This window comes from Fonsecaea erecta (genome assembly GCF_001651985.1).
Source record: "Fonsecaea erecta strain CBS 125763 chromosome Unknown Scaff15, whole genome shotgun sequence".
In the NCBI taxonomy this organism is placed as follows: Eukaryota; Fungi; Ascomycota; class Eurotiomycetes; order Chaetothyriales; family Herpotrichiellaceae; genus Fonsecaea; species Fonsecaea erecta.
The window spans coordinates 391,453-404,098 of record NW_017387258.1 but is presented as its reverse complement, the minus strand read 5'-3'; the positions used below and the strand labels follow the sequence as shown (position 1 = coordinate 404,098).

Here is a 12,646-nt window from a genome sequence, read left to right as displayed (position 1 = left end):
CAAACAAACGAACAATCGGTGATGACCCAAATGCAGATGCAGATGCAGAAGAAAGAAAGTGCCTTACCTTGGTCTTTAGCCTTTGGTCACCCCAGATCCAGATCCATCCATCCCCATCCTCGTCCTCTGCTCGGCTCGGCTGTGGAGGAAGGCACGTATGTATCTCGCTGCTCTGCTGGGTTGCGTTGGCTGTGTTGGTTGGATAGATGGATGGATGGATAGGGGCCCAGACCAGAAATAGGTAAGCAGGCGAGCAAGCGGGCAGGGCTCTATTGCCGGAACATTGGGACTTTTTATGCACGATGTGCTCGACTTTTTCCGATGCCCAACTGCAGCTCTCGACTTCATGCAGGTACCAAGGCACCTTTTTGCCTCTTTATCCATCAGCTCTCCAGATCTCTCCTCTTCTGTTCGCCCGAAGGCTTGCAGCCAGCGTTTCAGATTCGAGGCGATACAGCAATGCCATGTGCGGCGCGAACCCTTTTCCCAGTCGAAGTGCGGAGAACAGTTGTTTTTGGATTCGAGTCTCGACATCCAAAACGCACTTTGCTCTACCAGAGACCACAGTGGGTTTTGAAATCTCCTCCTGAGATGACGATACACATCAGTATGAATGTTAGCACGTCATCGATCGAAGGGGGCGGTGGATCCGCTCGCCGCTTGTCGACGTACTTCAGGTCGCTGATAGAAGATTGGTGAGAATATCGATAATGACGGTGCCTTTGCAGAGGTGCCGCCGGATGCTCAGCTGTACACTAACCCGTACACAAGACTTCATCAGTCAATCTGGTCTGGATCCTCCTTTCCAAATGATGCTGTACTGTACATAGGTGGCACTCATTAACTCTGTCAACACAGGTTCGTTTCGCTTGTTGAATCTTGTCGGATACCCTTGGAGACCTTAGACTAACTCAGTCGATGTATCGATCGTTTGATACTGACACTGATACTCACTGACGCAGTGGATAGAAACAGATTCGATTCGCACAAAGCTGCACTAGTTGTAGACTTACTTCACCCTGATTCTTGCGCAGATTCCCTCCCCAGAAATCCTCCCAAATCTAGTGGGAAATTCAGTGCGCTCACGTTCGGTTTGCGCTGCCCTAGGGATTTCCCAGATCCCAAGTTCTCAATCTGTATAGACTTTCCGGGAGCGCAGTCACCCCGTCACCGCCGAGTGCCGCCTCTTCGGAGTGGAGAGTAGAGTAGAGCATTATTCCTTTCGTTGGCGTTTGTGTGGTGTTGTCATGTATCTCGTTTTCGTTCCGCGTCTGCCTGCCTGTCTGCCCGGGCCGGACCTCGCCTCACTGGTCGTTTGTATGCACGCGCGCACGCACGCCGACCCGACCTGACCTGACCTGACCTGCTCCTCCCCACCTTCTCCTCATCCTCCTGACCAAACTTGACCGTGACCGTAGGCATGGGCGGCCGGCCTGCCGCCTCCAGCAACCAGCAACCAGCAACCAGCAAGCAAGCTTATGTCGCTCGCTCGCTCGCGCACTCACGTACAGACGCACGCGGCCTGACCTCACCTGACCTCCTCCTCCTCCTCCTTCTTTTCGCCTTCTTCATCAACGAGCACGCCCCGTCCCTTCCGACTCGCCAACGAGACCACGAAGCCATGAAGCCATGATGAAGCCATGATGAGGTCACGAAGACATCAGCCACGTGTCCACATACACATACCCGGGCGTGGAAGGACAGCGTGTAACAAATGAACAATCGGTAACGCTGATGCAGAAGGAAGAAATACCCTTGGTCTTTGGTGCCCCAGATCACATCAGATCAGATCCATCCACCATCCACATCCTCAGCTCGGCCGGGCTAGGGGGGGGGATGGATCTGTTATGTTAGGTATGTTAGGTTGAATGGATCGATAGGAGGGTGCCCGACCACAACCAGAAGCTGCGCTGCGCAGCGGGCGGCCCAGCACGAGAAGGACGTAAGTAGTACTCACTCTAACCAACCTGCCTGTCCATCTGCTTACCTGCTCTATAATTCGTGTATGAAGATGCTTGATTGGCTGATTGAGCCAGGAGACAACACGGAGGGGAACATAGATTCCTATGCAGCAAGAGGAGCGGAGCGCAAAAAACAGGGAGACTAGCTGACTGGCTACACAGGAGGGGACGGCAGGGGCAAGAGCAGGCTCGGGCACAGAAGATGATAAATGACTACACCACGAACAACACGAGATCTTTGGATATGACGAGCTGGTGAAACGTTTCCACGACAAGGATCCGCGCAGACCAGGGCCCCCGAAGTCCACTTCGATCTCAATCAGAGATTCCGTGGGAGAGAGATGGCCTGCCTCACGGAGGAAGAGAAAACCAAGAGAACCTTCCGTTGATGGATGGCGACTGAGACGCTGGGAATCGCTGCATGACGAAGAATCGGGAAGGAAAGCATCACTCACCCTACCAGCCTGGCAGAGGTCCCAACACAGAGTTACAACGATCCCTGGCAGAGGAAATAGTTCAATTCAAGGTTGAATGAGTTACCCTGCCTCCAAGGGCGATAGCAATTGTGAATGGAACTTTCGATTCGCCAGGACCTGAAGGGACAAAAGAGACAGGCCAAAGCTTGCACCGCGCTCTCTACCTTCGTCACATTGGTCACAGGGCGGCTTTGTTAACTGCACAAAGACCCGAAATAGACTCAGGCTTGATGACAGAGCGGCGTTGTGGATTGCAATGTCTGTCTCTTTGTTACTTTGACTGCTTAGTTACATCAATGCGCGCGCCTGTGAGAGACAAACATACACACACAGAGAGAGACATTATGTTTGTGTGTGTGTGATTTCATTTCCTGGTCACTACTACTATGGCTACTAAACCAGGCTTGACTCGATGCGGTTCGGTGATGTCCGAATGAGCTCAACGAGGGTGGGAAAATGATTCCGTGACCTGAAGGGATAGCCTCCATATGCTTTGGCCATTGCCGGTGCGACCTTCTCGCCGCCGTCATCTGCCTGGATCTGCCATGTCCCGGCAGATTAATGATTGGGGTCGATAGAGGCTTGTCTTCGACGGCAGCAACGGCTTCTCTGGGCCCCTTCACGTTGCCAAGGGTCTGCACGATTTGTCCTCCAGCGAAGGTGAGAAATGGAACAGCCTCTGGCGAGTGAAATGCTCAGAGATGGCGTAGTATATCCTCCAGGGGCTTACAGGCAACCCAACGCTGCTGGCCATCCTTCTTACAGGTGGACCTTCTGAGTGAGAGACGGCCAGGGGAAGAGAGATTTCAATGGTGCCTCGTCTTCTTCCCCAACCATCTAACTTATTCGTCGGCGGAGATGGTAATCTAAGGTGAGCATAAAATCATTGCCAGCACAGTGAGGAATGGGCAAAAAGAGTATTACGTCCCTCGATTCTGTGGATCGAGATCCAACAGACGTTCGAAGAACTGAGTCTCAGTTTTTAGAGAAGATGAGCTGCCTATGTTCGTGACCGAAAGAATCTGTCAGAACGGTAGGGTCACGATATCGTGATAGATAGGCTTACCTTCGTGCCGCAGCGAAGGAGTAGAAGTGTTTATATATATTTGTTATGAGCGAGAATAGAACAGAGAGGAAGCATTGAGATGAGATGGAGAGAAACGTATATAGCCGGTCAGCGAGGAAAGGACGCTCATCTGTTGCCAAGTGATAACGGTGATATAAGGAATAATAGGGAAAAGACGTCCGTCACGCCACCGCTACTACCAACTCGCTGTTTATCACCAATTTCGTCACCGCGACGTCGAATCTTTGTTCAACAGTCTCAATATGTCCGTTCAGCGATATCCGGTTCGTCCGTGGTAACTTTCCCTCAAAACCGCCGGTGTACTGAGTTGTGGCACTCCGACACTAACCGATTCACAGGCCTCTCAAATCGCCCCTGGTCACTCCGTCTACAACCTTCTCCTTCACTCCGATCAATCCTTGGCCCTTGAAGGCCCGGCTGGCGTTAGACAGAAGGGACAGAAGAGGTGGAAATGTGGCATCACAGACCCAAGTCAAAGTCGCAGTCACGGTCGGCGTGGGAAGGCCCAGTGGGTAGTCAATCCTGGCGGTCAATCTGCTGCAGGTCTCTGTGGTTACCAGCAAAACATACCTATTGGGCTACAATACTTATATACTTTGTGGACGGCGGTGATGATGTTCCTGGCACCTAGCAGGCAATCCCCAGCATCACCTCCAACATCACCTTCAAGGCCACCTCCAGGACGACCCGCAGGCGCATTGAGCCCCGGTGAAGACCCTCCTCACTTTGCTGGGGCCTTGAAGCGTCCCCAGTGGATTCACGCCTCACAGTCTATTTTAATATCAGGCGGCGAGGGAGCTCAGCCGATTGTGTTCGCTAATCCGTCAGTAGGAAAGACTGAAGAATAACAGGAAATATGGGGGCAAAGACTTTCGCGTAGGAAGGGAAGGGGAAGTGCGGTGGAAGATTGCGGTCCTGCGGCGCCTTTTGAGCCACAGAGTCTACCACACAGTTTGGAATACAGATTTCACAGATTATCAATTATTTCCCTTGTCTTCGCGCAAAAATCGGAGCTGAGCGGAGCTGAGCTGTTTTCTGTCTCTCAGTCTGGCTTGTTGGTCACGTCAATGCGCGCGCCTGTGACAGAGAGAGAGAGAGAGACAGAGATTTTCATTTCCTGGCCACTACTGCTATGGCTACAATAGCTACCATAATGGCGACCACGATAGCTGCCTTCTTGCAGAGTGAACAAGACTCGACTCAGCACAGCACGTTTAGTTCATCAGCGAGGCCCTTATCGCGAGCTTCTCTCATTGCTTCTCTCAGTCTCGACTCACCTATCAAATCGAATAACCGTACGGAGGCATCCCCCCAACTCGCCAAAGGCCAATTCTCCCTCCATAACTGCTGGATCATCTGCGGTGTAATAGAAGCATTCACTTCTCCCCGGATTTCTGTGTCGCCGTAGATACCTTCGGAGATTGTCAAGAAAGGAAGGTTTCTTGATGGCATCTCGCCGAACGCGAAAGTCTCATGAAAGGTCGACTGTGGAACACCAGCAGCATCCCGTTCCCACAACTCCCATGAGATCCTCGTCTCTCCGATCACCTTAGCGTTGCCGAACCAGATCACACCTGTTGCCCGATCTCTCCGAAACTCCTGGGCGATATCGATATCGATTGATTCCGGACATTGAAATTTCGGAGTTTCGGCCAATTTGATGAGAATAACTCGTTGAGTTTCTGGGTTTCCTTTCATGTGCAGCGGTATCAGAGCCCGGAGCTCTTCGAGAGACTGTGAAACACCAATCTCGACGACGGTGTGAACTCTCTCGTAGAAAAGACTCTCATCCCAACTGATACTAAAGTCTGGTTGCCTTAGTGAATCCTCGTATTCTCCCGTAAACCTGTGGGAAATAACTGGATACCACCGGATAGGCGTCTTATCCACGAGAGTCACATGCGCGACATCGGCAAGCAATCTAACAATAGCGTGGTGTCTCTCGCTTGCAGGGCCTGTGATAGTGACAAGGGAGCGTGAGCTATCGAATGAGGCTCGAAATGCTTTGCTGAAATATACATTAGCGCGCCGTCAGAAGAATCAACGGAGGTAATACGCACTATTCTATGCACCTGTCAAAGTTAGGGTCTTCTCGCAGTTCCAACCACGACTCTCGAGAAATGGTGAAATGAATTGTTTCGTCGTCTGTTGGAAAGATTTTCTGTGTTGCGACGTCTTCGGCGTGTTTCAGCACTTCCTGCAATTGATCAGAGTGGGTGGGTAGTTGAAGATTCGACTGTTGTAGTGATGATGGCTGCAGCGCGCAGGCTGTGCCGCTATGCTCCAGCACGTCACCTGAATCTGAGTCCATCCTTTGTTTGGAGTTGCACGATCTCTTCTGAAGACTTGGTCGATGATAGATAAGAGAGCGATGACGGAATAAGACGAACGATTTTGTTTGTTGTTTGGGTTTTATATGCGGTGAACTTGGAATCCGGTTGAGTATTTGCACTTTCATGTATAACAACGGTGGAGCAGGGATGCCTCAGTGTATGGTCTACCAGCAGCCTTCGTGGCTGTTGTAAGTAGATGCACCAGGGCTGCTTTGTCGACTGCACATACAGCACTTGTGACATAGAGCCTTGATGTGGGATCGTTAGACGAGTAGAATGCGGGTTGAACGCGTATCTCTGACGTAGATAAAGCTGTCCTTGGGACATCGACTACTCGCACTATCGATGAGGAAAGGAGCTCTCGCTCCAGTGCGAGCACGAGTGTCTTACTTATACCTTCATGGGCCATTCCAGTCCTTCCCTGGTAACACCCCTTTCTAGTATGCCAGAGTTGTTATGCCTGTGCTAGTATGTCTGTGCGCATACTAACGCGTTCTACATGCCTTGGAATCTCATACCGTCGCGTTTTGTCAGTGCGCTGGTCCGTGGGTGGTCACGGACCCTTGGCACCAGGTGCGCGGTGAGATAGGCAGTAGTTAAATGAGATGAAATGTGAAAAGATCAGAAGAGAAGAGAAGAGGGAAAATAGACACGGAGGAAGAGGAAGGGGGGAGAGCGGGGGAGAAAGGAAAGGAAAGGGCCACGCGCCGAGGGAGGGGGTAGGATGGACTCATTCATATTTATATTGATTGATAGATGAGATGCCATATTTTTTCCGCTCCCCTGACCTGACCTGAAGACGCCGCTAATACCCTGACACCCCGGTATATGTGCATACGTATATGGTGGCGGCGGTTGGTTAGTTAGTTAATTGGTTTGTTATTTGCCTGGCCAGTTGAAGTGGACATATGGCCATATGGCTGCCCATCCTCTTGGTTTGAGCGGGCCACTTCTCTTCCTCTGTCTGGGAAAAGCAAGCCATCTCACGCGCGCCAGCTGCTAACTGAGTGGGCCTGAGCCTCCTGCCCCCTCATGTTGGTTGGAAAGGGAGGACGCGCGGCAAGAAAGAACGCGTCGATGTCTGCGTCTGCGTGTTTGTGGAAGCGACCGAGCAAGCGAGCGCCGCAAGGTGCAGGTGCTGAATGTACATGAACGTCCTAACATCCCCATTCTTCTCCTCCTGCTGCTGGGTAGCCAGCCAGCCAGCCACCCGAGCCGAGCATAGAGGGATGGATGTGGGGGATCTGGGAGACTAAAGACTAAGGCTCTTTCTTTCTTCTGCATCCGCGTCACCCATTGTTTGTACGTTGCACGTTGTCGTTCTCGGGAGTTGGTAGGTGTCCTGGCGAGGCGAAGGAAGGCCCACGTTCCCACGTCCACGTCCACGTCTATGGCCCCTTGTATATGTGTGTGTGCGTGGAATGGATTCCCTCCCTATTGATTCCCCATTGGGGACCGATCCACGTGTAATTGTGTGTGTGTGTGTGTGGTTGGTTGGTTCAAGTTCACATTTATGTTCACGTTGACGTTGTTCAGATAGACAGACAGACGCACGACGTACATGGCCCGTGGTCTATGGTGATAATGGTGATGCAGTCGGGCGACGGACGACGGACGACGGACGACGGACGACAGATGATAATGTGCACGCCATACAAGACCTGTCCGGTCCTGTCCTGTCCCGTTTTGTTCTGTCCAGGTCGTAGAGCGTGCGTGCGTGCACGAGCAATTGACACAAGCTGACATACTTGCTTGTTGGCTCTGGATCTGGAGGTGTCCCGGCCACCCGCCCATGCTAATAGTCATGGCCACGTCCTGGCAGGAGGAGACGGAGGAGGTCCGGTCAGGAAAGATGAGGTAAGGTCGAGCGGGTTTGTGGAAACGGCAGGCAGGCAGGCAGGCGCGGAAGGAGATAGAACTTAACACCAAACAGCAAGCAAAAATACTCTGCTCGACCCTCTGAAGAGGCCGGGTGGCGACAATGAGGTCCCTGCGCTCCCGGAAAATCCATACAGATCGAGAATTTGGGATCGGGGAAATCACTAGGGTGGCGCATTGGCAACCGAGCGCACTTATTATTCCACACCAGATTTCGCAAGATCCAGGATCTGGGATAGAATTCGGGCGGAGCAGACGTACACCAAGTGCAGGTCAGGGCCAATTCGAATCCGGTTTCGACACGCAGTGTCAAACAGTGTTAGTATTAGTGCCAGTAACAATATCAACATCAATATCTATATCAAACGATCGATACACGGACGGAGTACATGGGGTGAATTAGGTCAAGGAGTTCAGGAAATCAACAAAAGAAGCGAACAAGTGAATCGAATTGAATCCTTCTAAGTTGAGTTGAGTGAGTGAGTCGGTGCTGCTTCCTTCATCTCTCTCGTACCGGGCTGGGCTGGGCATGGCGCTGCTCGCCTCCTCGCTCGCTTGCTTCTTCTCGGCCCCAGTCCATTCATTCACCGACCTAATCAACCCCACCCAACACAATACAACGCAGCACAGCACCGCACAGCAGAGCAGATAGATACATATTCCGCACTCCTAGCCCAGTCGAGCAGAGCAGGGGATGGGAGATAGATGGATCTGGGTATGGACCTGATATGGTGTAGGGGGACCAAGACTAAAGACCAAGGCATGTCTCTTTCTTTCATCTGCATCTGCTTTCCACGTCACCCATTGCAATGGTTTGTTTGTTCATTACACCACAAATCGATATCGACCATACATGCTGGCTAGACTGAGCTGAACTGAGCTGCCAGCCAATCAATCGACCATCGTGTGTGTATATGTCCGGGCGAAGGAGGGCCCACGGTCCACGGCCACGGCCTCATGTGTATGTGTGTGTGTGGGTGTGGACACATACATACGTCGGTACGTGCGTCCTTGATGGATGGCCTCATAGCCTCGTAGCCGGTCGCGTTACAGTCCATGCCTTTGTCGTCACTTATCTTTCACAGAGTTCACAAGCACTAAGGCTATTGCCCACTGCCCACACGGTCGACTCTTTGTATGTGAAGGAACAAAGGTCGTGGTCAATGTCACCATCGACAAGGGCAGCGGTTTCAAAGGTAGGCACCCAGACCTCGTGGACACTGCCTTCGCCGTACATAAAAGGCGCTCCCGCCCTCGCACTTTCTGTTTTACCCTCCTCACCATCTCACACCTTGTCGAGGAGAGACGGTGAAGGACAAGGTGTGAGATGGTAAATATATATAACTCGCTTCACAGGATGGCCTCCGACTGATCTGCATCTACACGCCCAACTTCTCCAACCACGTAGACGGCAAGCGCGTGTGACACTGCGTGAAAGATCTGAGGCTGCTCGACGCCGACGAGCCGAAGAAACCGAATGACAACAATGACAACGATGACACCGATGATCCCCCTTCGTTTCTTAGCGTCAGACTCAGAGTTTCCAACACGTACCGGTTCAGGCAGGACGTTCCTACAAGGCGGGTCTGGTCTTTCAACAAGCTAACCACTGCCACTCCAGCCAACCATGCAGAACCACCTGACTTAGGCAACTTCTTCATCGAAAAGTTAGGTCCGTGGCAGGCTTCTCCATCACCGCAGCTAGACCGCAAAAACCCAGACGTCCTACGGTATCTAAGACTCGTCTCGGTCCAGATCGATATTACCGAGAAAGAGATTAGGAAATAAACGGTCGTTCCAAAAGAAGAGATGCTCGAAAGGTAAGACCTTCAAGAGCTGGGGATTGCGATTCCTGAGATCAGTCTCTAAGGCGTCGTCTAGGAAGCCATCACAGGATCTCGAAAACGCGCCTGTGCAGATGGCATGGATAATATCGCATCCGCCGCTGACGCTTCGACAAGGATGCAGATATAACTAACTAGCGACCCCAACGAGCAAGTTGATCCCGCGGAGCTTACAGAATCCTTTAAAGAGCAACTTGGACCTACTCTCCTTAAGCAACGAGGTGCGACTTTCGCACACCAGCCTTCAACTACTGGCAGGCTCAAAATTGGCGACCCTGTTGTTTCTGTGAGGCGTGGAAAGCTATTGCTCCCGTCATAGAGGACCTAGGAAAATTCGAGGATCTCAAGAACATGGCCATGATCGCGATCACCCCAAATCATATGAAAAAGGCCAGGACTGTGCTTAAAGCTCTCTGTGAGGCGTGGAAAGCTATTACTCCCGTCATCGAGGACCTAGGAAAATTCGAGGATCTCAAGAACATGGCCATGATCGCGATCACCCCAAATCATATGAAAAAGGCCAGGACTGTGCTTGAAGCTCTCTGTGAGGCGTGGAAAACTATTACTCCCGTCATCGAGGACCTAGGAAAATTCGAGGATCTCAAGAACATGGCCATGATCGCGATCACCCCAAATCATATGAAAAAGGCCAAGACTGTGCTTAAAGCTCTCTGTGAGGCGTGGAAAACTATTACTCCCATGATAGAGAGCCCAGGAAAATTCGAGAATATCAAGAACATGGCTATGATTGCGATCACCCTGAACCACATACGTGTCGCTGACATTGACGAAAAGCTACATGGTTTCCTTGCCGAGCTTTGGATCGGCCGAGACAGAACACAGGCAGCCGATACAACAGGCAGATCAACTCAACTGGAGTGCCTCCCTACTCAACAAGCGGCTGGTATCATGAACACTCCTGGAGATGAGGCCACCCAGACTCAAGTGTCCCGAAAGCAAGTTCTTACGGGAGGAGTGGGAACCAGGCAGGTAGCCATCGTGGTAGCCATAGTAGCCTTAGCAGTAACGGCCAGGAAATGAAAACATCTCTCTCTCTCTCTCTCTCATTGTCTCTCACACACACAGGCGTGCGCATTAATGTGATCAACTAACTGAGCAGACCGACCAGGCAGGTAGACTAACAGATAGACGGACAGTGCAATCCACAAGGGCCCCTGCCAGGTAGAGACTACCGTGCATTGCAGTGCAGTGGACAAAGCGCTGGTGGTATTCACTTGCAGGCATCAAGAAATGCGCCGTAGTGCTGCCAATCTTTCACTGGGTATTCATCTCCCTCCTACATGGAAGCCTTTTCCCTGAAACTTCCTGTCACTCGCTCGTCCATCCTACTCAAGGATTAGTGCACACAGTCGGCTGAACTGCCTCCGTATATCACTATATCACTATTATCACCTGGGAGAAAATTAGCGTCAATTCCTGACCGCGCCGGCTTATCCCATTTTCTCTCCATCCTGTCTCTGTTGTCCCTTTCTTTCCTTTTTGTCTTTCACAACAAATATATATATATACTCTTTTATTCCTTCGCTGAGGCGACTTACAAACTTCCAACACGAAGGCATACTCCAGTAAGCCCATCTGTCACAACATCGTGACCCTGCCAATCTGACAGATTGTTCCAGGTTGTAATCAAAGGGGACTCACCCTCTGTGCCAAAACTGAGACTCATTTCATCAAAAGTCATTCGGAGCTTAATGCATCGAGTCCGGTACATGATACGCCTTTCGGCCATTCCTCACTGTACTGACGCTGATTTTATCAAGGCATTCTCTCCTCAGACCACCGTCGTCGCCGAGAAACAGGTCGACTCGAGAATGAACCTTCCAACACAAGAACAGGTCCACAGTGTTCAAGCATCTACGGACCAGGACCAGCCAGAAAACGACCGTTGACACCGACGCAACATTGGCTGCTTGGCAAAAGACCTGGCTTTGAGCGCCTGACAGAGAATAAGTTGGCGGAATGGAGCAAACAGACTCACGGCTACATCAAGAAGGTGGTTGACCAGTTTCAAATGTCAGAGAGAGGAACTGAAGAAGTATATTCGGCCATCACCGAGCCGCGAGTAGTGGCCAGGAAACGAAAATTTCTCTCTCTCTCTCTCTCTCTCTCACACAAACAGGGGTGCGCCTTGGCGTGGCCAACTAACCAGCCAGACCGACCGGGTAGACAGGCTGACGGACAGAGAGAAATTGCAATCCACCAAGCAGCCATGTTGCCAAGAGAAGGTGATTTCACGCCCAGGTCACCCTTCTTTGGGACGTGGGTGATGCTGCCCTATACTCCACCCCGCCTGCCGTCTTGGCATTGAATACCGAGATGACCTTCCTCACCCTCACCTTTACAACTACCCTCACTCTTACAACCATCACCCTCAGTCGACCCGATACCACTTCGAAATTCTCTCCGACAGCATCCTCAAAATGCTGCGTCAAACTTTCCGCCTTAGACAGCGTAGCACTATTCAACAAGCTACACGTTACATATCCCAAGTCCGCACTTTCCAGGCAACGGCGCGTAAGACATATCACTCAACTTCGATCGTAAAGCTATTGATATATCTATAGCTTTGTTTTCTAGTGATAAGGGCACCGGCTCTGCCCCTCACTTCAACCGAAATCTCGATGACAAGCTTAACTACTTTAACAAAGAGTTGACGGCGACGAAATCAGAGATGGCACGCCTCGTTGATAAATCGGACTTGAAATTCGCAAGCCTTGAATCAGAGATCAGACACCTTCGATCAGAGTTCAAATCAGACATGACACACCTCGAAAAGATTATCACTATGGAGATAGGGTCAAGACTGGATAAATTTGAGAATCGATTTTTGTGTCAGCCGCGCTCCCCGGCCGACAACACCCCATGGGGCCAACGGCCCTCAAGTGCCAAGGCGGCCCCCACGAAGGCACACACAGAAACAGATAAATAGGACCTCTATTCTCGCACTGCTGGAGAAGCCCTCAACAGTGCGAGAAGTCGATGTCTCAAGGACAGCTTTATACCAATCAAGATACGTGTTCAACCCTCTGACTCTTCGTCTAACGAT

The 12,646-nt window shown here is 51.3% G+C and overlaps 2 protein-coding genes across 2 annotated transcripts; one reads left to right on the top strand and one right to left on the bottom strand.

Moving 5' to 3' along the window:
• Positions 1-4,724: 4,724 nt before the first annotated feature.
• AYL99_11687 (hypothetical protein) lies at positions 4,725-5,835 on the bottom strand (the record flags this gene model as incomplete). Its single annotated transcript, XM_018843192.1, has 2 exons — positions 4,725-5,532; positions 5,585-5,835. 2 exons carry the CDS (start codon positions 5,833-5,835, stop codon positions 4,725-4,727), a joined length of 1,059 nt encoding a protein of 352 aa, XP_018687519.1.
• A 4,095-nt stretch (positions 5,836-9,930) lies between these two features.
• AYL99_11686 (hypothetical protein) lies at positions 9,931-10,620 on the top strand (the record flags this gene model as incomplete). Its single annotated transcript, XM_018843191.1, has 1 exon — positions 9,931-10,620. One exon carries the CDS (start codon positions 9,931-9,933, stop codon positions 10,618-10,620), a length of 690 nt encoding a protein of 229 aa, XP_018687518.1.
• Positions 10,621-12,646: the final 2,026 nt, after the last annotated feature.